Genomic DNA, 27826 nt, shown 5'->3' with positions numbered 1-27826 from the left:
CAGATCATGGCTCTAGAATAATCTAAAGTCTCCATTGTTAACTCGAAAAAACATCACACTAAACAAATGCTATTTTTCTAACTGAAAATGTAAAATACATGTAGCTTACAGTATATTTGTTTGATGCATAGCTTTCATGACATTAATAAATCACAGTAATGTTCCATCAATTTGAGTAAAGTTATAACTCGTGTCATGTTAGGCAAGACAGTGGATTTGCTGCTAGTCAGGCATGAGACTTAAAAGTTGTAATGCTTCCCTGTGTTCAAATATAAAGATCCTGCTGTGTGGAGGACCGTTATAGTTACTTGAACCTAGGAGGTAATGTTTTTACCCCTGTCCATTAGTTGTTTGGTTAACATGTCTTTTTGTAAACAACATTACACAAGAACTTCTGGATGGACTACCATAAAACTTGGTGGAATAGTGCGGCATGAGTCAGTGAAGAACTCCATTCAATTTAGTTGCGGGTCTGGATCAGGGGACAGATTTAATACTTTTTTGTTGTCACGATATCATTCAATTTTCCAGACTTTCCTAGGCAATAATTCATGGATTTTTATGAAAATAATCAGTGTGGTTCAGGTGGCTGACATTTGTCAGTGTGTGGAATTTAGTGCAGGTTGAATGATTCTAACCATAATCCAACTATTGAGCCCAGGCCGAGGTATTTGCTCTCCTGAATGCCACTGACACTTTCTAGTTGAGATTACTTTCTAAGTAAAGTAAAAGTAAACTTTAATCTAACAGCTGTGTAACTAAGTATAAGATTAGTCTACAAGATGCCATTATTGAATGTATTCTTCGAGACATGTACCAAACAGACTTTTCATTAACTTTATTTTTCATTTTCACTTAAGTAAATATTTTTGATTATTTTATTTTTTAAATTATCAGACAAGTAAAAATGTATCTCTTTGAACCATTGAGCTTCATAATTAATGATTATTAATCTCTTAATTAATTAACCGTTTCAGGCTCAAATAATGAATTAATGGACTAAATCCAACTCTGGCCTCATTTCTATAATAAATTATGAAAGACTAGGCCTTTAAATGTTGAATAATATTTTTTTTAAATCACTTGTAGTTCAAGAGACGTTTATGTAAAGTTACGTTTAACTTTACATAATTTTGTCCACGTTAGTCAATAGCATTATGACATGTCCCAGTTTGTACCGGTATTACTGGGTGTGGGCGTTATTCCCACAGTACAGTGTCATGTCAGCACTGGAACCAACAAGACAACTTCCTATTGGTCCACGTTGTTATTTACCGTAAACCTCCTAAAAATAGTGAGCCCCTCAATTTATAGACACAATGCAACGGGTTACATTTACACACACTGCGCAACAAACACACATTAAACATAAATATTAAGTCCCGACTCAACACAAAGGACAACGGACCTGTGTGCCTTTCATCTAACGGGCAAACGCGTCACATTTCTCTTGCGCCATTTCCACCCCAGCAGCCGGATGTGAGGTGGCTCCCAATGAACAAGCCAAAGATAAACACGTAGCCAGACGAGCAGGGGCCACGGTACCTGAATATCACCGAGAGGCCGCGGAGCAACCGTGCAAATGGAGTAGCTGCTGAGAACACAGCGACAGCAGCAGCCCAGCGGAGCCGTCACACACACACACAGGAGCGAGTCGTCTGCAGACATCGAGTCGGTGAGTCCTGCTGGGAAGCTACCAGCTAGCATGCTAACGCTAGCTAACCCCAGCTAACTAACCTGATTACCTGTCTGTGGCAGTTAGGTGGTCTCCGGAGCACAGCGGGGTTGCCAGCACAAACACACAGCTACACACGAAGTTGTGTGTTTGGAGACGGGTGCGACAACCCTGCGTGTGCTGGCGTGAGTTTCTCTTTCTTTGAAAGCTGTCACACGGTTAGTTGCGTTTCTGAGACTTCATTTCACCCCAGCAGCTGTAATGCGAGCCAGCTCAGTTAGCTGATAACAGCTGCACCTTCTCCAGGATGGAGGTAAACCCAGTGTCTCTAACAAAGAGAAGACGTTAGTGTCAGTTGTTGCTTCAGCAGCCGATGCAGTGTGTCACACAGGAGGCAGCGATGCAGCAGCTGTAGCAGTGCGACTGTATAAGATGCTAACCTGCTCTGGTGAAATGCAGATTGTACACAAACAGGTTTAATCCTTGAAGTCGTGTTATCAAAATCTGCTCTCACAATACTCATGTCTAAAAGTGACTTGTGGCAGGTTTTGACACTTAGGGATCCAGTCTCTAGTTCACCTGACACTTTCTTGTGTGTGTGCAGACTAGATGATAATAATATCTATATAGCACTTCTCTACATAGTTATAGAGTGCCTCACAATCTAAACGCACATAAGTAAAAATACATTTAAATTAATAATAAAGCACAGTCGTATATATTTTTGTTAGCATGGCCACCCATAACATTAATAAGAAGTAGAATATCAGTAAAAGTGTGGAATGTTGTGTGATAAACGTTTGTTTTAAGCTTTGCCCAGAAGAATTTCTGTCTGTTCACCATGTGTAGTTAACACTTTAAAACGAGTCTTCATGTAAACCTGTGGAGGAAATCTTCACAGTCATGAAACAATGTTAAGCACCTTAAGGGATAGTTTACCCAAACATGTACAGTCATCATTATCTAATTACCACCATGCTGATGGAGGGGTGTGACCCACCGTCAGAGCTTCATGGCTAAACAGCTTTGCAGTCAAATCCAATACAATTTAAATTGCGTCCACTTCTTCAAACAGAAAACAAATACAGAAAATGCCTCCATTCTGCTCGTATGGTGTCATGCAAGTGTCTGTAAGCGCGGACATTCAAATTCAAGGCCAAATGGAATCTCCACAAGGTTTGCAAAACAAGTAGTTTTTAATGGTTGACCGACGGTTACGCTTTCACAGCTTTCTGACCATGAAGTTAACAGATAAAAAATGGAAACTGTTTTTCCCCCCACATGTCTCTATTTGCATGCTGCTCCTCTACGTTCGTCAGCTTTCACAAGCAACCTCCTGCTCCTCCTCCTCTCACTTCATGTGTTTCCCCTCCACAGGATCTGTAGCCGAGTCCAAAATGGTACGATCAGCCTTGGTGACTGCCACCAGTCTGGCACTGACTGGGGCTGTGGTGGCCCACGCTTACCTCCTCAAGCACCAGTTCTACCCGACTGTGGTCTACCTCACCAAGAGCAGCCCCAGCATGGCGGTAAGAGCAGAGCGAAAGTCCAATCTGGCTCTGGATTTAAATGATTTGGACATTTTACCACAAATAATATCTTTTAAACGTGACAATGTTTCCCCCAAAAGGCGTATCAGTGACATTGGGACCAATCAGAGTTTCCTGTGTTTTGTTTCTGGTTTCAGGTGTTGTACATTCAGGCCTTTGTGCTGGTGTTCCTGCTGGGAAAGTTCATGAGGAAGGTGTTTTTTGGTCAGCTAAGAGCTGCAGAAATGGAGGTAAAGTTCTGTTTTTATTTACTACTCACTTGACTCCTTGTAACACACATGTTTGGATTTAATGCACAATATGTGTTGTGAATGACTGCAATGAATGAATCAACGACTCTAAACTTCTTCCTCCAGCATCTCATCGAGCGCTCCTGGTACGCCGTCACTGAGACCTGTCTGGCCTTCACTGTGTTCAGGGACGACTTCTCCCCCCGCTTCGTCGCCCTCTTCACCCTCCTCCTCTTCCTCAAGTGCTTCCACTGGCTGGCCGAGGACCGGGTGGACTTTGTGAGTGATGACAGAGAAACAACTTCCTCGTCGCACACAGTACCCTGTACACTTCCTCCAGCGTGTCTGTATCCCGTACACTGTGTAAATGTGGGAACACAGGATGGGGCCGATGGTGTGTGGCTAAAGGCCGGCGCATGCTTCTGCGTTTTCACGGGAACGGAGACGCAAGAGCCCTTCCGGGCCCCTCACGGCCCTTCCTACGTCCTTACGTGCGTCGGCCAATTTTTCTAACTAGGCGGCAAAGCCCCGCAAGCGTCACCCGGCCGCGAGGGCTGTGATTGGTCTGCTGACTACATCATTTCCGGAGTCGCATTTCCGGTTCATGCCCGGAAACCACGGAAGATTTAGAAGAACGAATATGGACCAGATAGAAGAGCACTTGGCAGAAGAGATCCGACACTATGTCCACTAGTATAACCCGTCACTAACCGGCGGATTTTTCCGCCAGAAAAGAGCTCTGCGGAGCCGCCGTGGCGATGTAAATAAATCGCTCTTCTTCGTGCAACACACGAAGAAGAGCCAACTTCGACAAAAAACATTACTGCGCCTAGTGTTCTGGCGGGGAATTGCATGGCAACACTCGCAACGGTTTGAGAACCATGAATGACAACGAGTCCTGCGTTACAGCTGCGTGCCTGCGGGCCCCTGACGACGCAGAAGCATGCGCCGGCCTTAAGGCTGCACACCAGCGTTGAACAAACACTTTATGCTGCTGACTTTCAGTCACAGGTTGAGTGCAAACGGCCATAACTGTGCTGTGAGTTGGATGACTAATACAGTTTGAGCGAGCGAAACGTATGAGTGCCTGGTGAGGACATTTAAAGTGAAGGAAGCTTTATCACCTTTTGATAGACGGCAGTCATTCGCTGAATCAAACTGATACAGATCACGCGTTTCTTTGCTCCTGTATTAGCGAATCATCGATACAATTATTATACAGAATCTCAGATGTAACCTTTTAGGTATCGTTTGAATAATATATATGTTTTGTTTATTTTGCTAGATGGAACGAAGTCCAAACATCTCCTGTGTTTTTCACTTGAGAGTATTGTGTAAGTACTTTTTATCAGCCACGTCTGACATTATTCATCCGGCCCTTCTCTCTCTGCATTTCTTTCTTTTTAACTTTCACTTCCTTATCTCTTTCTCTTTCATTTCCATTGATGCACTTATAAGACAAGTTTTCAAGCTGAGTGAAACTGTATGCAAATCATTCTTTTTGCACATGAGGACAGGTGCATCAGAATAACAGACCATAACGGTTAGGGTTAATGGTAGCACTGATAGAATAGGCCATTTGTTTACATACAACTTTCTGTATTTGAATTTAGTGCAGCTGTTTATTTTGAGCAAATACTAAGGGAGTCAAAGGGAGGTTCTGCAGCCCCTCATCAGTGTTACTCAATGTTCTTTACTTTCTGCAGCTCTCATTGGACTGCTGGGTGTCCTGGACTTCCTGTTTGTCCACCATGCCTGTCAAAGCATCATTACCAGAGGAGCCTCAGTCCAGCTGGTGTTTGGATTTGAGGTTTGTTTAACTTGGTTTGAGTTGAATTGAATATCAGATATTAGCTGTAAAAAAAAAATGCAAATTCTAAATCATCCATTTCACAAGCTTAATCATTCACATATTTGTGATAGTTTCATTTTTACTAAGGGCTTTTACTTATCCTCAACATATTTTGTTCACATCTAGCGAGCAACAGATTTAAAACTGAAAAATAACAAAAGAATACAAATATCTCAGGGTGAAAAAAGCAGAGCCATACACTTAGTAGACACGGACAAAACTCCAGAGAAAGTCCGGACTACATTGTGCAGACATTCTTTGGAAATTGTGTCTGAAAATGATTCAGAAGTTTGAGTTCAAGGTGTCATCCAGAGAGATGGAAGGATTTTTTACAGGGGAACTGTGGCTCATACTTAAAATAATCTTTTGATTGTCACATTATTGTCTGAATTCTTTGAATCCTTTAGTTGTGTGTCTCTACATGGTTTCACTTGTTAAAAAGCATTCACAATGTTGTAAAATTCTAATAATAAATGAGTTTGTCCCTTCTCTTTTCTTGTCAGTATGCCATCCTGATGACTATGGTGCTTACGACCTTCATCAAGTACGTTCTGCACACAGCTGACCTACAGAGTGAGAATCCCTGGGACAATAAGGCCGTGTACATGCTCTATACCGAGCTCTTCACAGGTAAGTGTATTCTACCTCGCACTGTGATGCTGCGTTCCTTCAGACGACCACAACGTCTGTGTGAAGTAAAAGATGAAATCATGTCGGCTAATGATGTTTAATATTTAATTCCAGGTTTCATCAAAGTGCTCCTGTACATCGCCTTCATGACCATCATGATAAAGGTTCACACCTTCCCTCTGTTTGCCATTCGCCCCATGTATCTGGCCATGAGGTGAGCAGCTCTATGTAGCTCTATATCTGTGTTTGTGTCAGAAGGTGTAGTATGTTGTTACTTCCACTAGTGTAGTTTCTTCTATTATATGTGAGTCAGTTTGGTTTCTGATGTTAAAGGTCAATGTGTAGACACAGGCCTTAATGTTTGTTATTGAAAGATCAATTTAAATTTAAATGTAAATATCAAATTTGATTTTTAAGGCCTGTTTTAAGTTTTGTGTTGTTTTGTGTCCCTGCCAGGCAATTCAAGAAAGCGGTGACAGATGCTATAATGTCTCGGAGAGCCATTCGCAACATGAACACACTGTGAGTAATGTTGAGCTTTTCCTGAAAAATGATTATATCCCAATTCATATTTCTTATTTATTTACAATACAGTGGGGTCCAGATGTCTGAGAGGACTTTCCAAATCATGCTTTAAGACTTGGACCCCACTGCATTGTTTGTTTGGAAGAAACATGGTCAAGTGAGATTTTAATTCTCATTTAATGGTTAAAAACTCTGACCTATTTGCAAATGAATGTTCAATCTCTATGTAGTGTTAATGTTTTGAAGAGGATGCAGGAACATACACAAACTATTGTGCAGTAACTGTGGCATGCTCTGACTCTAGAAGTAGCAAACCTGGATAATTAGTGCGCTGTAGAGTGCATCAGTTTATTTGACACATTTTGTTTCGTTAGTTATTTTCTCTCTTTTTACTGAATTGTAAAATATTTAGCCAGTGATATTTGTAAACCCTGTCTCGGAAGTTGTCAGGATAGAACTGCGGCTCACTGATTCTGTCCTGTCTGCGTGTGTTCAGATACCCTGATGCTACTCCTGAAGATCTGCTGGCTTCCGACAATGTTTGTATCATCTGTCGAGAGGAAATGGTCACTGGAGCCAAGAAACTTCCTTGTAATCACATTTTCCACTCCAGGTAAGTCCCTTGTTAAACGGTGGGACTCAACAGGAAAGATACGAGGCTGTAGACACAAAACAGCCTTGATGTCAGAAGTTGTCAGTGTGTGATTATTTAAGCTACTGAATTTAAAACAAACTGAGTCAGTTGTGGGAATTAAACAAGACTTTAAATATTCATTTGCGTTAGATTGTAATTTTCTTCTTGTATTTTTTTTTTTTTTTTTATAATGTTGTGTTTTCCTCCTCACCTCTCCACAGCTGCTTGCGCTCCTGGTTCCAGCGCCAGCAGACCTGTCCCACCTGTCGAATGGACGTCCTCAGAGCTTCCAATAACAATCAGACTCCTGCCCCAGCCCAGGCCCCGCCTCCTGCCCCTGCAGCCCCTGCCAACGCGCCCGCAGTCCCGCCTCCAAATGGTGAGAGTCAAGACACCAAAAAAAAACACAACCCCCATGGTCCTAATGCTGGTTTTGATGCCAACCTATCACCAAATGATTAACAGGGCAGAAGATTATGTTTGGTTTCTGTAACTAGTCTTTAAAGCGTCAGAATCAGATTTATTGTTACATCCATAATATACAGTCAACACCCAAGGGAGCCAAATGCTTTTCTCCACAGTCACACTTTTAAAAAACAGAGAAACACATTTAAAAAACCGAGAAATACACTAAATCCTTTCGAAAACCAACTCATTTGAAACACTGATCAGGAGAAGCATCGCTATCTTCCTCCAATCTGTATGGTCACTACATGAGACGATAAAACCAACTCAGTTCTCCACCGGTCTTGGTTTAGTTAGTGAGTAGTCCTGGTATTATTATTATTAATATTATAATATCTGTGCAGACTGTTAATTATGAAGCGCCCAGTGGTAGATACACATTTCTAAGATTCTCTTTTGTTCTGTTTGCTCTCCAGTGGCTCCCGGCATGTTACCAGGCTTCCCACCTGGCATCTTCCCTTTCTGGGGTCCCTTCCCTGCAGGGCCGCCTCCTCCTGCTGCCGCGGCTGCAGCTGACGGCCCTGGTGCCGCTGATGCTGCCCACAGCAGCACCGAGGCATCTGGTGAGGAGGAGACATCATTCTATCTCATCAGTTGTGCCCATTAAATATCATCAAAATCATTGTGATTCCATATCAATTATAATAAGATGCCGTGGCAGCTCATTGTGTGTGTTTTGTGTCACTATAAATTCTAAGATTTAATGTTTATTGATCATCCTGTTCTGACTGAAGTGTTAATCAGTAGTAGGCAATGAACCAAAACTGTGTGACCCAGATGCATGTATTAATGCAGCAGGTTACATTTGCAAGACCACAAAACAAAAAAACTGTATTTGTCTTTTTGCATCCTGTCATCAAAGTGTGTTTGTGTGTTTGCATCAGGTACCAGTCAGCCTTCATCATCTACTGCTGACACCTCCGCAGCAGCAGCTGCTCCAGGATCAGCAATGCCAGGCTTTCCCTTCTCCTTCCCTCCTCCTCCCTTCCCCTCCGCACCGTGGCTGCCCATGCCACCACCTCCTCCCTTCGGTGAGAACAAACACTCATACGTAAGAGTGGATGACGCGCTGCAGTGTAGTCTGGCCCGGTCACTCTGTCATGTCCCTTCTCTACAAGAACATCAAATAAGAATGTTCAGTTTTAGCAGTTAGTGAATGAGTCATGATAATATTGTCAGCATTTGTTTAAGGAGGTCCTGAGTGTTACCATGGCAACATACTATCATTTTTACAATGTGGACATGTATGACACATTTGTGTTCACCGTTGTTAGGAGTATCAGTCAAGCAATCACAAGCAAGTTGTAAATCTGAGGTCACTTGAAGCGATTGTTGATACTCAGTTGCAGACTGAGTGGTTAATTGTGTTGGTACATTTTGTTCTGTAGAAAGGAGACAGAGGTTTCCTTAAGTCTGTGCTGGCCGTTCCTGTCCTTGTGCATGGTGGTGTGTACCTGCAATGATGTCATTTCCACTGGCGCGAGGCTTTGTTTTGGCTGGTTGCTGGTTTTTACATCCGGATATCAATGAAAAGCTTTTACAAGAAAAGAAAAAGCTCATACAATAATTTAATTTGTCCTAGATTAAAAAAAGCTTGATGGCCTTCTTGCTTTAGCACTCATGTGTGATTAGCTTTCTACAATGCTGAAATATGACTAGCATCAATACAGATGTTGTTTTTTTTTACATTAATTATGATCAATTTGAGCACTTTCCTACCTGGGAATGACTCATGAGTATACATGTACACTTAGTGATGCTGTGCTCCTCTTCTCAACTCTGTCACTCGCACGTGTTTGTGGGTTTTGGCCAAGCATCTGATTGCTGACTAACTTCTCAACTACAGATAACTACAGTGACCACTCTGCACCTACATCTGCAATATTCTCAACTCCAGTCAAGTACATTTTATTCCTCTCCTGTAGTGTCCTCCATGCCGCCACCTCCTCCGTCTCTGTCCCGGATGTCCGAGGAGGAGCTCCGGGAGCTGGAGGCTGAAGGCCGGCAAGGCCTCGAGGCCAGACTCCAGTGTCTCCAAAACATCCACACCCTGCTGGACGCTGCCATGCTCAACATCCACCACTACCTCAGCACCGTCGCCACCCTCACGTAACTACACCTCACTGATTCCTTCTGCTAAAACCTGCTAAATTGTAGGCTTTATATTGACTTACTTTATCTGTGAAGATTTAAGTTAGAAAGTGAAAACAAGTAGTCACAAGTTGATTCAATCTTAAGCAAATGCAATAAAAAATTCTCTAGAAAGTGTCATTTTCAGTTGAATGCTTCATAGTACTTTTTTCCTGCTGTTTCTCTCGCAGTCCACCTCGGGCTGAGGGCAGCACAGGAGAAGCCAGTGGGACAAACCTCTCTGCTTCAGCTGCTTCATCTGCTTCCTCTGCTGCAGCTGGCAGCAGCTCAGAGAGTCCGAGCCAGGAGACAGACTCAGGACCCAGCTGTGAGTAAACGGAGAGTGTGCAACTACGAAGGCAACAATAACAAACACTGAAAACCCTGATTTGATGTGTTTTCCTTTTCAGTGGATCCGGTGAATGGTGCTTCAGTCTCCTCTCAGGCCGCTGATTCCACCTCCGCTGCCTCGGAAACGGAAAGTAGAGAAAACATTGATGAAGAGTTGCTGGAGGATGAGGTGGAGGGCGGAGAACCTAACGCTGCCGAGCTGAGGCGCCGCCGTCTTCGCAAGTTGGAGTCGGCCTCGTCGTCCTCCTCACCCCCTCCAGACAACTGATCCCTGTGTTGACTCGGACAAATCGCTCTGGACAAACACGAACTGTGAGCCGATTGATCTTTGCTTCGGTTCTTCGCTGCCTCCGCGGCTCTCGCCTTCCACGGGCTCAGGTTTCTAACCGTGTCGAGATGGACTCAGGCTGCGGAGAGAGGCAGTGACCTTTTAGTAAAGATTCTGTAATGCTTACCTGGACTGTTTCTGTGTCCGAAAGCAATAGCGCAATTTTGTTCCCATGACCTCCCAGAATGACCTCTGCAATAACAACACTGCAGGTGTTTGTATGTGTAAAACGGTGGAAGATGAAATCTCAAGTCAGTCCCAGATATTTGGTCGACGTGACGAGGATGGTATTTGGATTTGTGTTTGCTAGTTTTACTGTCGGTGACGTATTTGCCTGCACTTTGATTTTTGTTTAATTCAGCTTTCTTTCGTATAACATTTGGACCCATTCACCACATCAACATGTTACAACGAACCAGGATCAGTGTCCGATCAAGTGGATATCAATCGAGGGATCTTAATCATCTACTTCTTTTTTTCTTTAACATACATCAGTCCTCAGTTTCCTGGTTTGTCCACACTGCAGACGCTGTAACATACTGATTCATTTGAATGTGTACATACTGTATAGAGTTTTAATAGGATGATCTGTACATAATGCAGAATAAACTGTTGGACTGAAACCACAGTGGCACAGCAGGCCCATTTGTTTGTAGGGTCACAAACTGACTATAGAAGTGTGAAGCTCAGAAACTGGGAGCTCTTTCTGCAGGCTGCATGTTGCAATGCTGAAATGTTTCTAGGGAATTAAAGATGGGTCTGTTCAATGTTACAAAAAAGCAGGAAGAATAAAACCAGACAAGAGACTTGATTAAGACACAGAGTTTAAGTGGTAGAAATTAATAAAACCCAAAATAAAAAAAGATTATTCCCAACAGCTTTCAGAAAGCAAAGAGGTTTTAATAGGAGATTTTAAAGAAGCAACAGACGTCACTTAACTTCAGATCCTAAACAAGTCCAACCTTCCAAACTGGATCCGACTTGTTTACCAAATGTATTATTTCTATATTCTCTACTTATTTAGCACAAAATTTCCGCGATCTGTCCTGCAAACGTGGATGAAATATTTTAAGATTATTTAATTTGAAACTAAACTAAAATAATGCCTTTAGAATAAAGCTTGACCAGGAATGCATTAAATAAATTGATTAGAAAAATCTGCACCTTAAGTCATACAACTGTTAACATAAAAGCAATGGTTTGTATTACTTGTCACAAAGCAAGTATAAGATCATGTATGTGTCCTTATCGGTGTGCTTATTAATGGAAAACTGGCAGATTGGGTCTATTAGGCTCACATAAGTGGCATTTGTTTCGTTAATGGACTAAATCATGTAATAACACAAACAGCTTTTCCTGTAAACATGTTCTGCTTCACAATAGAGTGACCAAGTTTACTTTTATTTGTTTGTTGGTCACATAGTAAAAGCCAATCATGTGGGGGTCAAAGCCGCTGGTCACTGACTCGCTGTGAGGAAGCATCGTTCTTGTGAACAAATAAAGGAGAATAACATTTAATTCTCAAATACAATTAAAAAGGTAGTGGTTACAAAATAAGTTAAACTTTCATTACAACACAATTATACAAGACAGGGATAAGAATCAAAATCGCTTTTCAAAATTTCAAATGAGAAAAACTCTTTACAAAAGTGAACAGCAAACATGAAGTTAATTTACAAGGGAAAGAAAAAGCTGCAGCACTGCTGACCTGATGTTGATATATTAAGAAAAACTATTTTGCTGTAAACATAAAATGCTAAGTGATTCTTGTTTTGTATCTGTTTCCAGTACACTTGAAACAGTGTAAGAGAAAAGCTACCTTCAATTAACCTTCAGAAAACTGCAGAGTCGTCTCATCAGTGTCTGTTGTGCTGCGAGCTTATAAACTACATTAAGTTACATGTAGCAATTTATTAAGGAATGCTAATGAAGCTAAATTTGACATTATAGGAATCTCCAGAGCAAATTTGGCTGGTCATTTTCAACACTGGAACAATTACTTCCCATTTCAAAAGAACAACTTGTGGCTAAACCTCAGCTCAACTTTCATAAAAACGCTCACTTGGAGCAATATTTGGCCTTTACCCTACGAGCTCATTCCCTTAGAACAAAAAGAGAGTGTTCATTTTTCTCCGTTCAAAAAACTACAAGGTGCATTTTCACTGGTGTAGATTTCCTGAGGTTTTCTGTGCAAAAACACTGCACACAGAGGGAGTTGCTGCTGGCTGGTATCTCTGTGTGTGTGTGTGTGTGTTTATTTTGTCCATGCGATGAACACCACCACCTGGATCGTGGTCAGGGGTCGGGATCAGTTCTGGGGGGTGGAGTAGAACGAGTGGTGCTGGTGGTTCAGGGCTGGAGCCTCGCTGGCAAACAGGAGAGGAGCGCTCTCTGCTCCGTACCAGCTGAAAGAGAAGAGAGGATGATGATGGATGTGTCCACTGTGCAGCGTGTGAGGCATCTGGTTCAGCCTTCTGCAGCCAATCAGAGGACTCCTGAGCCAATTTCTCTCTGGAGTCGGAAAGCATGAGACTAACCAAAGCCTGAACATTACGATGTCGATGGTGAAGCTGCCCTCTAATTTCAGCTTACTAAATCCAGTCAAAATTCAACGCTTTGGATTTTAGAAAGACTTGAGAATTGATCAGTCTAATAAAAGTTAAAAATGATCTGCAACAGTTTTGAAACGTTTGTTTAAAAGCAAAAAAGCCAACTAATAAGCAAAGTTTCTATTATAATAAAGTGAAGAGAAACTACGTGACAGATGTCAGATTCAGCTCTAAGGCCAAATAGTGCCCTTATGAAACCACATGGTAATTCACAAGAGCCCTGATTATTGTTTGCATCTGCACTAAATTGCAGACAATCATAAATATCAGTCCTCTAAACATGATTTTTTTTGAGAAGATCAAAGAATTATTCTTTCAGAAACTGGTTGAGTAGTTGTTTTTTTGCATAATGCTCAGTGGAGGTAAAAATAGATAAGCAGTTAATAATCACAACAGAGATGTCAGAAGTGGAAAACCTCTAAAAAAAAAAACCATATACTTAAATGATCCATCAAATATAAGCATGTTTTGTCCCTTGACTAACTGGTTAATCGACAGTTTGTCTTGCATGGTTTCAATAATCGTACCTAGACTGTGGATGTGCACTTCGTGCCCATGGAACTGGCGAATCGTCATCGCTGCCTTGAGGGTCATCAAAGAAATACGGACGAGGTAGGACCCTGTTGTTGATGACCCTGCTGCTGGTCTGGGACGATTCGAAAAAGAAAACAGGTTCAAATTACATCTGCTGCTTCAACACATCCTGAATTGTGTTTGATGCACTAACTACCTCCTGGGTGGGCTGGCGAACCCTGAAGATGAGGATGAGCAGGCTGGTTGGGAGCAGTTCCCACAGGAAGAGGATGGCACCAAACACCAGGTAGCCGCTGTCGCCCAGCTCACTGTGCAGATCCGCCTACAAGCACACACAGTTATCTACTGGTAATGACTGATAAAGATACCTTGAACATGACCCAGGCTGTTACTCTGGTCTGATGATTACCTGGTCAGAGACGTTGTACCAGTCAAAGTTGAATGACTCCACCTGGTAGTTCTGCGACAGGAGCAGGACTGTTAGGTTGTAGCAGGCTCGACTGGTGAACAACAAGATCACCGCTGCTCCCAGTGCTGCTGTGCGGCACACGGTGGTCCCCTGGTCAGACAGGAAACACACTGTTAACCTGGAGTAGCGTCAGAATTAATGGAGCGTGGAGGGGTACTCCAATGTTCAGGGAGTCTAAAGAAATGCATTAAGAGTGGTCAAAATAGATGCAGCAGATAAGAAAGGTTTAATCTTAATCTCTATTATAGGTTTTAAAAATGCTAGAGGCTACTATTCCCAAAATTCATCTCAACAAAGACCTTGTTGGCAGCAAAGTATTTCCAACTTTAAACTTCCCGATTTTAACAAGGTTAAGTTATAAATGTGTCTAAGCCTTAGCTGAGATAACCCTGATGACATAAACCATTTTCACACATGAACTCCTGAAAAAGTCCAGAAAATGTCGGTCCTGACACTTTATAGAATTTCCCACATGAAGAAAGCAGCAGAAAATTGTCTGACTCAGACGCGGTCACGACAACAGGAAACAGAAAGTATAAATCCTGCTTCTGAAGTCACATGTTTTTGCTTACAGCACATCGACTACAGCATTGGCTGTTATCAACAACAGCTCTCGAATGTCATATTACCAAGTTGACATCTTTGTCAGAGTTTTCAACATATGCTGATATTTTTGCATTGTTTGTTTTTTTCAGCTTTGATAAAACTATTCCAGAACCACAAAAGACACAATGCAACTGTTTTCACAGGATAAGAAAGATGACTCATGAAGGATAATATTACAATAATGACAATTATTAAATTTAGATGTTTACAAATAGGGGGGGGGTGGCTCTATAACTTTACAGCTGTGTTTCCTGAGTGCACGTTGCTCACCAGGTAGGGGCTGGTGGAGTGCGAGTGTTTGGTGAGGAGCAGCAGCAGAGCAGCCAGTAGCACCGCATCCAGGATGAAGAGCGAGTCGTTGAGTATGACTCGAACCAGAACCAGGTTCCAGGTCCACGCCCCCGAGCCGCCTCGGCCTCGGTACCCGAGAGCCGCACAGACCACGTTGACAGAGAGGAAGATAACGTTTAAAGTTCCGTACACGCACTTTGCCAGCAACCTGAGGAAGACGTGGGAGTGAAGCATGAGTTTGTAGCTATAAAGTGTTTTATATTCTCAGTCAAGATAATAAAGGGCAAAAGTATAGTGTGTTTATGTGTGACTTACAGTTTTCTGCCCCCTGTCGAGCTGCAACTCTCTCTCACTTTGAGCAGCACCTGCACAACAAGACAGTAATGAAAGTAAAAGCAAAAGGAATTACCCCACTCAGAGATTATATGAGTCATCAGGACATTCTTTCTTTCAATTTCTACCAGTGGATTAAAGGAAAATCCCTCTGCTCCCCTATGCACAGCCTTACCTGAGTAAAATACAGGTTGATAAGGCTGAGGGTGAAGAACTGCAGACAGACGGGGAAGCAGTAGAGCAGCCAGTAGGCCACGACGGGAAGGTGGTTGGCCTCCAGGGCATTGACGAAGTAAAAGGAGAACAAGGTGGTGCGGAGGGCGGCCCACAGCAGGCAGAGGAACAGGAAGACGCTCTGGTAGCTCCATCTCTTGTGTCTGTAGAGGTGGCGCAGCCATAGCTGCACGTACACCACCAGGAAGAGCGCGGCGTACAGAGTGGTGTAGAGGATGGTGAAGCCGAGCTGCACCGACGGGGCCACGGCCGGACGGAGGGGAACCGGGGGCAGCAGGGTGGAGGAGGAGGGGGGAGGGCTGACTGTGACTGGAGCTTCCATTGGGTGACTGTCAGAGGGAAGTGTCCGTCACCTCAGAAAAACTGCCTCACGTTCTCCTCTCATCGTGAAGGGCTTACATGGGACATCTGAAAATAACAAAACAATAATAAAGCTAGAGAATATAAATCTGTGGACTGCAAGACATGTTGCCAACGTTTGTACCGAGGTGTAAATCCCCTTCAAATCTCTGCATGAATGAGGCTATTGTTGCTTCGTGGCAGAATCAAATGTCCTTTATTTGTCAAATTATTCTCTGGCTCCAAACTCTGAACTTTAAAAAGGAGCTCTTTGTCTTTGGCATGGCTGGATACAAAAAAAAAAGTCATTGACAGCTGCATTAGTACTTCAGAGAACACGTAGTGTGAGGAACGTGTCTACCGTTAATGACACTGTAACTACAACTTCATCTAAAGACTTACACTGTTAGATGACACACACACACACACACACACACACACACACACACACACACACACACACACACACACACACACACACACTTGTCTTCAGGGGACATTACATTGACTTGTACTGATTCCCTGGAGACTGACTGTAACTTTAACCATAGTGACTACATGCCTAACTCTAACTCTAACCAGGACCTCAGGAAATTACCTCTTGTCTCACTAGGACTGAGCTTTGGTCCCCATGAGGACTACTGATCCTGAAGAGGACTACACACACATACATACACACGCACACAAACACACACAAACAAGCTTCATATAAACTAAACAATAGACAGCGTCAGCATCAGGAAACAACCCAACAGGCGCGTTGTGTTATGGAGGAACTGACTTTCATTTCGACAGTAAATGAAAACATTGTGATACAGAGTGAAGCCATTAGATAGTTAAAGTGTCCATGTCCGCAGGGTGTATGTGGCTGACCTTTGAACCCCAGTAATAAGCCGCAGGTCTATGCTCTTTGGAACATAAACAACCGACCATAGCTCCGTGGAATTGAGCTAACTAAGCGAACTGGGACCAACTGTCTCCATGCCTGTGGGGGTGACCTGTCCCCAGCTGTCCCCCTGGGGCTGCCCCCGGGGACACACACGGTGGAAGCCGCTGTCAGTGATCATTAGAGGACGGGGACTGACCTGATTCACAGCGGACACGAAGCTCCGGGTTGACGCAGACAAAAACAGCCGAAGCTAATCCGTGTCTCTTCCGGGTGTGTGGGGCGAGGGGGCGGGGCGTCCGTTTGGATTCTCCCCCGCCAATCAGCGACGGAAGGAAATCGCGGTTCCTTCAAGCTGTTGTTTACCAGCTCAGAGTCCCACACGGCGCCTGCACATCCTCCTCCGGGGCTCCGGTGGTTCACAGCACGGAGGTGTTCGGTAGCGACCGGCCGCCCGACGCCGGTTCCGTCCCCCGCAGCTCGCTGCTCCACCCCGGCCTCCTCCCCGCACACTACCGCTCTCGCTCGGCTCGGTTCCGGTCCAGTGGCGTCACGAACTTGTTGTTAAAGCTGTCCGACATGCCCATGGTGCTGCGCTCCCGGAGGTCCGTCCGGCCCGGCGGCGGAGCGGAGGAGCCCGGGGCGGAGGAGCCCGAGGTACCGGCGGACACCACACCGGCCGCATCACGGAGGAGGTCCACCCGCCTGCCCCGGAAAACTACGTACGAGGTGGGTCCTGTATTACTCACCCTTTCCTCTCCCTCCTCTTCCTCCTCTTCCTCCGCTGACTGCGCTGAACTTCGCTGTCGGCCACGTAGCGCTGGCTCTCTAACGGCAGCTGCAGCGACGGTAGCCGGCTAGCCGGAGAAGAAGCACTCCAGGACGGGTTACTCAGACACGAAGCCGTGTATTCACTACTTATACAACTTTAACTCGTTTAATGTGTGCTAGCTGGTTAGCCGAGTGAAACAAATAGACCCAGCCTCTGCGCATAGCTCCAACTTCTCACCTAGCGAGTGACCGCATCATGGTGAGTTGTCTCTTCACGCAGTTTCTTTGTCAAGGTGATTAACCGTTCAACTACATGGACGTTGTGTTTATTGTGCCAAGGGAATTGTTTCGACGTGGCTGCTTGTGTTACTGCTTTGTTACAACGCTGCCTGCTCCGTTATTCACCGTGCTAATGTCTGTGGTCCCGGCAGGAGTCCGATGACTCAGAGCCCGAGTCTGTCCTCAGCCAAGCGATGGACAGAGACCTCCGTCCCCCGGCCGAGGAGGAGGAAGATGTCCCAGAGGTGAGCTCTCATTCAGACACACACTCCTCTGCCTGGAATGTGGATCTTATTTTGGCAGTCAAATCGCAGCCTGCGTGTGATGCACATGGGTGCGGCCGGCATTTATTTATACAGTGCAGCAGTGAAGTGAGAGAAATAGAGTGTGTGTAGTGTTGTGTTGTGCGCAGCATGTCATCATCACCAGGAAATATTAGTTGGCTCTTACGGAAGTAAGTCTGCCTTTTTTGTTATTGCTGTAAAAAAAAAGTAAAGCTTTATACAGTAAGATAATGAAAATGATTTCAATGCCAAAATAAATGTTATTTCTGTGTTTATATAATGGCCAATATTTGCTTTAATCATTATCATAGTGCTGGGTAATAAAACAATATCAATGCATATCATTACAATTTCCATCAATGTGCAATAAAAGTCCAGTATATATCTATATAATATACATGTATTGTGTAAGCTCAGGGAAAATCTATAAGATAATTGAACTGCCTCAAATTTGTAAACGTTTTGCTGTTTATCAAGTGTTGGTCATTCTCTCCTCATAAAGTAGAATTTAAAACCACAACCTTAACTCACATTTGTCACGATAATTTTCGATATTGACCGATAGGAACATTTTAATCTTCATATATTTTTTGGCCATATCAACCAGCCCTATTATCATATCATGTAAAATAGTTTTTATCTAGTAATCCCCATCTCTGTGGCTTGACTCAATCCTGTCTCTGAGCTCTGCAGCTCCTTTAACCTTATGGTTCGGGTTTTGCTCTAATATGCCTTGTCAGCAGTGAGACATAATATGAAGAGGTTTGAAGATAATTACAATAACTTGTAGAACATAAAATGCCCTAATATGTTTCAGGTAAATGTCGGGATGTAGTAAATATCACAGAAACCAGATACATTTGAGGTGCCACTTTTAAGATTTTATTTTTTTTCTTAATGGAAAAAAGCATATAAGATCAAAAAGTTAAAATATATATAATAATAGTTATAAAATATAAAAGTTCTAGTATGTGTTTTTTCAGATATCTTTAAAAATAAAAGAAAACTGTACAATACAAACAAATTCTAAAATAATATACACAATAAACATAATATATATACAGAGTGGACAGAATATATATAGTGTAACAGGATTGTGAAGACATTGAATTTCACAAATAGAAAATGGGTATTTCTTATAATGTATTCATTTTCCAATTTTGATTTCTCTCACCCCCCCCCCTTTATTTAGGGCCCAGGCACTGGCCCTGTTGAAATTTAAATTATTTGTCTTATTATTATCCACATTTGACGTATTCTGGAGTAATTTGAAATGTGGATGAGCACCCCCCCCCCCCATCATCAGTGTCAGTCATCATAGGTCTCTTTGATGTCTTAGATGTTGCAAAGGTGAAAGGTTATAAACGATCTATAGAGACACACGTGTGTTGGCAACAGGAAGTAACCCCTTGTTTTACAACTTAAATTAGATTTGCAGACATTTTTCACCGTGTGGTTTGCACTTCCCCCTGGTCCCCAACCACTCTCTCAGGTCAGAGTTCACAAGTGCTCCGGCCTACACAGTACTGCTCGCAGTCCTAGTTGGTGTATGCATCTTCTCCTTTACATTTTTTCATGAATTAATTTTTCCACATGTTGCATATTTGTAATACTTCCGGTATTACATGTGCGAAGATGGTCTTGTTGTAAATTAGTCTTGTCTTGTAATCCCAAAACAAGATCGTTGCAGTGGAATGACACAGAAATTAGAACATATACATCATATTTATGCTGAAAGAGGTCCTATGAAAGGTTTTGTTCTTTCTCTAATGAGGTTCTGTCTTCCCCAGGGTCTCAAAGGTTGCAGTGTTGTGCTGAACCGTCTTCAGGAGGACGAAAAGGCTGATAAGAACGATTTTGAGGAGAAAGAAGACATGAAGAACAAAGATGGAAAACCTGTCTCTCGAATTCCTACCTACCATAAACGACCTCCTGGGGCCTCGGAGCTGCCTGTTCTTAAAAAGGACACCACTGTCCATGCAGCTCAGCCTCATGAGAAAGCTGGAAGTGAAAGGACAGAGGCTTCAAAGGCCAAACCCCTGGATGAAAGAGAAACGTCACTCCCCCTGCCATCATTCCGAGTCCCCAAATTTGGCCTTGAAGGCCACTCTCCATACCTCAGTGCTGCACAAGTTGCTGCGACAGCTCACAAATCCGCAATTACTACACCCAAGAGCTGGAGTTTGCCTGGGTCCATTCAGAGCCCTCTCTCGATTGCAAGCCCCAGGCCTGCCATCAGACCAGAGCAAGGGTCAGAGCAGCATTTACCAGAGGACAAGAGCAAAACCTCAGTAGTAGAATTTCACATCCCACCAGATGTCCCTGTAAGTCGGCTTTTACACCAGGGCTCCCTCTGCCCAAAGTCCAAAGATGACCCAGCAAAGGAATGTGATGTTGAGGTTAAAGAGGGGATTACAGTCACTGCCTCTGAAGACACCACAACATCTGAGATTGCTCTCACAGCTGAGGTCGGCCAAGCGGATTATATAATGGATGAAGAGCCTCCCTGGGAAAAGGAGCCCAAGAACACACCTGAGTCCAAGGCCAGTGGATCCTCATCAGATACCAAAAAAGAGGAGGATTTGAAACATAAAAAGTCTAAGCTCGACAGTTTAGAGCAAGCGAAGGAACATCCTGAACCACAGGTAGTTCAGTCTGAGAATTCAAAACTTGAAAATAAAATGGCCGAGAAGGATGGATCCACCTCTCCTGTAGCAGCAGAGACGCTTAAAGCTAAAGACTCATCAACCAAGTCAACAAAGGTGAGTTATGTTGCTGCACTTGAATATATTCTACTGATATCAGTCATGCTGTAGTTTCAACAGACTGCAGCATAATTTAGGTTTAAGAATCCAATAGGATGCGAACACCATAGAGCGACAGCAATTCAAGCCTTTCGTGGATGTTCTGTTGTAATGGGGGATGCAGGGTGAGAGAGGTATACTGGGATGCTGTTTGAGACATCTTCAGACTTGTAGGGGAAAATTGCTCATGTAACTCTGTTGGCGTCGGTATATTGTTCCACCTTCTGGTCTCCTTGATGCATCAAGTCTACATCAGCATTCTGCATAAGACATCAGCTGCTGCCTGAGTTCTGCTTTCACCAGCTTCCAGAAAACCTTCATCAGTAATGCAGTAGTCGTGAATGCCCTTCTAGGGAGCTGATAGGGCAAAGTGTTTTTAATGTCCACTTCAACTGAAATAGACATTTGTGTTCACACATACATCTCATCCAGGTCATGTCTAGAAAAGCTCAGGGTCACAGTGCATGTGTGAAAGATTCAGTCACATGTAGTGGCATTTCACCACGCCCTGCAGTAATAGCTGTGGTATGTAACACAATCCCAAGCTGCTTCCCAGTCTCTTGTTAACACCGAGATTGCAACTTCACAGATTATATTTTGTAAGTATATTTTTTTTTCCGTCATCCTACAGAGCTCTAGAGGGTTCCGTTACCTCATCATCTTCCTGCCCCCCCTCCTGCTGCTCCTGGGAGGGTTCGGTCCACACATTTGGCACCACGGGATTCCCACGTCTATGGCCCATCTTACGGATCAGGTGAACCTGCACTGGTCCGAGGGCCTTGGATTGTTCCCCAAGCCGTGCAGCACTGATTGTCGGTAAGAAATATCAACAAAATGTCAATCTTTCTGTCCTATTTTAGCCGTTGATGATTATGTGATATTCACATTATCCGAACTCTTGAGAAACCTACTCTGAAAACCTTGAGAGTTGGAAATGCTTCCTGGATTGATAGTGATGTACAAATATTGTAACTTAAATCTCCCTCTCCCTTGTTCAGAGTGCATCTGGTGGAGAGCGTCCCTGATGGTCTGTACCTGCCGTCCCCCACGTCCAGACGGAGCATCGCAGACAGCTGGATGCACCTGCTGCACAGGTCCAGCAGCTCGGTCCACATCGCTGCTTCCTACATCACACTGCTCGGCAACGACTCAGAGTTCGCCGGCTCTTCTGACTCTCAGGTCGGCACAGCGGCAGGTCACAGTCTCATCTCCTGACCTAGACCTGTATATCGAGTGACTGTCCTGACCTATTTTAATGTGCATGTTTGGCAGGGACGGAGGGTGTTTGAGCACTTGAAACATCTTCAATCTAAAGGTGTAAAACTCAAGATTGCTGTCAACGGCCCCCAGGCATCAACCCGAGACACATCAGAGCTGACTGCAGCAGGTACTACTTCATTTGAGAAAGAGCCCTGTTCACACCTGGTGTTAACATCTGTCTTAGGGGATCCAAACACATATGGACAGGTCACTCACTAACACACATCTTTATTTGGTCTTTGCAAACAGAATAGAAGAATGTTTATTTGCATATAAAGCAAATGAAACCTGATCCTTGGTGGTAACAGGAGACACATTCTAATTCCAGGTGTGAACTGAGAAACTACAAACTGTCCACATTGGATCATTCAAGACAGATGTAAATGTCAAGTATGAACAGGCCAATATGTAGCACATTCCTGGTAACTGAGACTGATCACATTTTAACCTCGTCAAATTTATGATTCAACCGTAGTTGGTGCATTTTCTCTTTAAGTCGAATTCAGTATTAAAATGACTACTTAATAATATTGGTATTTAAACCAAGCAAAAAAACTGGGAATTTTGTGTGTGGCATGTTTGAAATTCTTTGAATTGAACCATTGTAGGTGCAGAAGTCAGGGAAGTGGACCTCAAAGCTGTAACTGGAGGCATCGTCCACACCAAGCTGTGGGTCGTGGATCAGAAGCACTTCTACCTGGGCAGTGCCAACATGGACTGGCGCTCTCTCAGTGAGGTAAGAACAGAAAACTATGGTGTTAGTCTGTCGTCCTACAGCCTTCTGCATTAGGGAGACTTGAGTCACCGTCTTCTTACAGATCCTGTTACTGTCCAGTAGATTCATAGAGCTGATGTCCCAAAGTAGGTAATAGCAACAGCCATTTTGATTTGGAGTGTCTAAAGCAACAAACCTCTAAACAGCTGACACTAAGTGTTTCCACAGTGAGACAGCAGATTTCAGTTCGGCCTCAGCCTGATGCTGCACTACTCTGTAATAGACTTTGAAGGAGGGAGGCACAATTTATAATGTAATTAAATGTTGGACTTTGCAGTACTCAATTGTTACTGACATGCACATTGGAAGTAATTTATATTATAACTGTTGTTAATTGTATCTTAAATTAGCTATTACTATTGTTAGTATTAAGTAGAAGTGAAAGACAATTTGTGTCAGGTTCAAATCCTCAAATGCATTCAAAGAGTTTTGTTTCAAATGATGGATAAATTAATGTGATGCATTTTCCTGATCTTCTCAAAGAATCAGAATCAATAGAACATAACTGCACTGCTTGTAGATCAGCATGATTCAGCAAATTCCTCCCAATGACTGCGTAAATATTCTCCCTGGATCGGACCTCAGATGATCCCCTCACACAAACACAGGACTAATTGTGACTGATGCGGGATGAACCCATTTGTTGTTGTTTGTTGAACCAAGGTGAAGGAGGTGGGTCTGTTAGTGGAGGACTGCAGCTGCCTGGCCCAGGATGCGCTCCGAATCTTTGGCGTGTACTGGAGCATTGGTGCTGGGCAGAGTGGATCCCTGCCCCGGTACTGGCCGAAGCACCTGTCGGCCCTGTCCAGCTCCCAGAATCCTCTGCATCTGAAGTTCAATGGAGTACCTGCTGAAGTCTACCTGTCAGTAAGTTAACACAAAGAGGTGATAAGCTTCCTTGAAAGGATTACTTTTACTTCTTTATCCAACTGGTTTATGTTTTTGACCATTACAGGTCTGATACTGAAATGTTTAGACTGACGGTATTTTTCATGACAATCTCTGAATTTGTTCCATTTGTATTATATTTGAAATATATTCTTGTCTGATTATAAGATATTATAAAGCAGTGCTTAGCTCATTTTACGTCATATGAGCCCTAATTTAAGTTCAGGTATAATGGCTTATTGTTTCAAAGTTTAATCCTTATTCCAAACTACTGGAATTTGTAGGTAATCAGTCCTCATGTACATCAAGACAGTCTGAATACATCCTTATGTGACCTCTCAGGTGTTTCTACGTTTCATTGTGGTATTTTAACATTTTCCCTTTTTAAGCAAAGTCATCAGAGGGTAATTACACCACCACGGAAGGGCTGTAAAAGATTCCTGTTCCCCCGCCTCTTTTCTCCCATGATCCTCACTGCTCATTCTGTGTTCCTACAGAGTGGCCCTCCACAAATCTCAGCCACTGGCCGCTCTGACGACCTCGCCACCATCTTGTCTGTCATCGGTGACGCCCAGAAGTTTGTTTACATCTCCGTCATGGACTACCTTCCTCTGTCTCAGTTCACAGAGCCAATCAGGTACACTCAGAGCCACCAGTATTTAAGACGGCAATGTGGAAATCCCGATAAATCACCATCAGACATAGATTTTACAGGGAAAACCATGCAGCTGAGTATGAACTTACTGAGATACACGCTACTGAGTCAGTGTAAGACATAGTCTGGTAGAGGTACATTTATCAAGATGTGACAGCACTGGACCCTGATTGGCTGACTAAGCAGCTATCCTTATTAGAATGTAGCATACCTGCTGAATTGAACCTTTTGAATAAAAATGTGATAAACTTGACTAACCAGATGAGTTTAGTGGTGTCCAAAGTTCGTCCGTGACTTGGAGAACCTGCCCTCATGCACCACAGACATACTTTACATTTATTTACATACATTTACATATATAGACAGTCTCTCTTCTGCAAAGCTTCCCCTGCTGAATGGTTGAAGATGTGCTCTGGTCTCTTCCGCTCAGGTACTGGCCCGCCATCGACATCGCCCTGCGTGCTGCAGCCTGCACCAGAGGGGTCCAGGTCAGACTGATGGTCAGCTGCTGGGAACACTCGCCCGCCTCCATGTTCACCTTCCTGCAGTCCCTGCTGGTGCTCAACAAACCACCACTGAAATGTGCCATTGACATAGTACGTCTGGAGATTTGAATTTCTTAGATGGCTAAAACGTATTGAACTCAGCAGAATGATGCTGAATCCTGAACTTTTCTTTATTGTTGTGACTTTGCAGAAAATCTTCACAGTGCCTTCAACAGCAGAGCAGAAGACGATCCCCTTCGCTCGAGTCAATCACGCCAAGTTCATGGTCACAGACCGAGTCGTCTATATAGGTAGGTTATTAGCTCTGCACTCACCTTTAATACATTATTATCCACTGATTTCACATCTGAAGTACGCAGAGGGGTAACAATATCCCTCTTATCAAGACACTTTAGTCTGAAACTGAGACTTTCAAACGTAGTTTTTTGTAAAGATTGAGACGAATCTGCTGATGTTGCAGAAATACTACAACTTTCTTTTTTCAGTGCAGATCAGCTTTTATTCTCGTCATATTATTTATAAATTTGATTTAAAAACAGGCTGAAATATTAAAAGTAAATAAAAATATACAATGTTATTATTCAATTCTACACACAGTTTTTCAAAAATAGATAGTTATAATAATAAACTTCATACAAAGCTTTTCTCAATGAAGTTACAAAGTACTTATATCATCATCTAAGGTGAACAAGGGAATCAGTTAACAAAACAGAGGAGAATAAAATGAAAATAAAACACAATGTATTCAAATCAATATAAAGCTTTCAGACATTTGTTGTCAGTGACTTCACGCTCCTGAGAGAGTCCCACAGTGATGAGTGTTTGTGTCCACAGGGACGTCCAACTGGTCAGAGAACTACTTCACTCAAACTGCTGGTGTGGGTCTGGTTGTGAACCAGACGGGCTCAGTGGTTGGGAAGGCACAGCAGACGCTGCAGAGCCAAGCAGAAGAGCTCTACCTCAGAGACTGGAGTTCTCCGTACGCCAGCACGCTCTCTGTTGACAGCGTGGACGTCTGCCCTCATGGCGGACACTGACGGTTTGCTGTTCAATAAGTATATTGCATTCTAGATGAGCGTCTCGCTTGCTCCTGTCGGTCACTTGAACTTTATTTTACTTGTGCAGAGATCAGCTGGCTGTACTGTGTGAACAAACACGGTTCATTTTATTGCCGTTTCCTGACTTGCTTGCCTTTTTCTGTATATATTTGCAATTTTATATTTAGTTTCAGAACATGTTATTTTTTTATTCTCTGTAAGCTTGACAATTTTTTTATCTGAGCTGTGGCACAGGGGAACTGGCCCTGTACAATTTATTTCTATGCCTGGAGCATTTTGTGTGTTTTCCTTTTAAAATGTTGGTGCCCAGCTTTAACGCTCTCATGCAGGGAATTAAGCATATCCAGAGGTGAATACAACATGGCCCTGTTTAATCTGCTGAAGCCATTTGTTCCATAACGTTAGTCCAACAGTATAAGCATATTGTAAAAAGTGGCAATCTTTTATTTCAGACTAATAGCTGGCTCACAAACAAATTCTAATTTGAACGTTAACCCCTGCAGACAGAAAAGGACTTGTACTTTGTTTGTTATTGAAGTGATGTGGATTTGAAAGAATCATTAATTTAGCTGGAATCTGTTTTATTGTATTGATAATTGCTGTGCTGCTTCTTTTGTTCACGTCATTGCAATTAAACAGAGGGACATTTCATCGGTCCCTGACAAACACAAGTTTGCTTGAAGTTTATCATTAGAAATCCAACCTGCTCCTCAGCAAGTGATCTTTGAAAGCTTATTGATGCACTATGAAATGAATGGGACTCTTGATGAAGTCCAACATTCTCCTTGACAAACCACATTCTAAAAGATCCGTAAGTTATTCTCAAAGAAATCAAGGAAAATGTTGAAGAAAGAGAAAAATAATTCCTGGCTCTGTACCTGAATTGAATCAGTTTGTTTCTGACCCGTAGCACAGCCTTTCATACCACATCTTTTCGCCAAGTTTTTGTGTAATTCGGTTTAAAAACAAAGAAACAACAAAGGGACGGTAGTGAAAACATGACATCCTCTGCAAAGGTTATAAAATCTGCCCAACTGGAGATCTTTGACAGCTTCATGATGGAAGACAAAATGAAAGAGATTTATTGAATGGACAGTCATGATTTGTATAAGGGATTGCTTGAACAAAATTGTATTAACCTCTCCTGGTATCTAGCTGTTACATTTTTTTTTCATTGTGAACCTCAGATACTGGTCTGACTCCACTTAAAGACAGTGGTGAATGATATGCTATTTTTATTTTGAAATGCTGTATGCAGATAAGGCTCCCAATGACAAAGCTAGCATGCTACGTATGTTTAGCAAACATAATGCTCGTTTAATCTGTTAGCATGCTAACATTTGGTAGCTGGCAATTTGAAAAACTGATTGTTTTCCAGTAAAGGGATCAGTTTCATCATTAAACATTCTTCAAATTAAATGTCCTCATTCTCATTCATTGAAAAATACATGATCTAATACACAAATGTTTCTTTCAAATTGTGAATGGACTGTTTATATCGTGCTTTTCTCTTTTTATTGACCACTCAGTGTTTAACAATGCATGTCACATCCACCCAGAACTCTTTCAATCTCACATCACACATTGCTGGAACAGCCGTCAGGATTCAGTGTCTTGCCAAAGGACACTTGGGCACACAGACCACTCCACATTTATGTAAGTTGCACCCTGGTTAAATTCTGACCCCAAACTGTGATGTCATGAATTGAGGCTCCTCCAAATAAAACATGTGAGCACAGAGACCCCCACCCCCTTGTTAGGATATCTCAAGTTGGACCAAAGTTGTGGACTGTCCAACAGACTGTCATCATTAATATGGGTGCATCTACTTCTTATTTCTTGATTTTAACTATAGTCAAAGCTTATAGCTGAAAC

General features: G+C 42.9%; 3 protein-coding genes across 3 annotated transcripts; 2 read left to right on the top strand and 1 right to left on the bottom strand.

Annotated features, from left to right (window-relative positions):
• The first annotated feature begins 1498 nt into the window (after positions 1–1498).
• Positions 1499–10998, top strand: syvn1 (synovial apoptosis inhibitor 1, synoviolin). The gene is made up of 16 exons (XM_061078975.1): positions 1499–1675; positions 3053–3204; positions 3363–3455; positions 3582–3734; positions 4741–4789; positions 5162–5265; positions 5811–5937; positions 6052–6151; positions 6394–6459; positions 6959–7075; positions 7318–7475; positions 7978–8124; positions 8446–8592; positions 9487–9670; positions 9883–10019; positions 10102–10998. The coding sequence occupies exons 2-16, from the start codon at positions 3073–3075 to the stop codon at positions 10308–10310; spliced, it is 1923 nt and encodes a 640-aa protein (XP_060934958.1). The 5' UTR covers positions 1499–1675; positions 3053–3072; the 3' UTR covers positions 10311–10998.
• Positions 10999–11249: 251 nt separating this feature from the next.
• Positions 11250–16936, bottom strand: gpr137 (G protein-coupled receptor 137). Its single transcript, XM_061078976.1, has 8 exons — positions 16871–16936; positions 15388–15854; positions 15195–15244; positions 14859–15087; positions 13923–14072; positions 13710–13835; positions 13507–13625; positions 11250–12775 (listed from the first exon to the last, which is right to left on the bottom strand). The coding sequence occupies exons 2-8, from the start codon at positions 15766–15768 to the stop codon at positions 12679–12681; spliced, it is 1152 nt and encodes a 383-aa protein (XP_060934959.1). The 5' UTR covers positions 15769–15854; positions 16871–16936; the 3' UTR covers positions 11250–12678.
• Positions 16767–27328, top strand: pld7 (phospholipase D family, member 7). The gene is made up of 13 exons (XM_061080228.1): positions 16767–16840; positions 16959–17400; positions 17874–17966; positions 19796–20767; positions 21441–21625; positions 21808–21988; positions 22082–22196; positions 22678–22805; positions 23508–23711; positions 24230–24369; positions 24818–24983; positions 25084–25183; positions 25728–27328. The coding sequence occupies exons 1-13, from the start codon at positions 16767–16769 to the stop codon at positions 25928–25930; spliced, it is 3003 nt and encodes a 1000-aa protein (XP_060936211.1). The 3' UTR covers positions 25931–27328.
• Positions 27329–27826: the final 498 nt, after the last annotated feature.

Source organism: Limanda limanda, chromosome 10, assembly GCF_963576545.1.
Source record: "Limanda limanda chromosome 10, fLimLim1.1, whole genome shotgun sequence".
In the NCBI taxonomy this organism is placed as follows: Eukaryota; Metazoa; Chordata; class Actinopteri; order Pleuronectiformes; family Pleuronectidae; genus Limanda; species Limanda limanda.
Note: the sequence above shows the minus strand (reverse complement) of the source record. Positions and strands in the feature narration are given on the sequence as shown.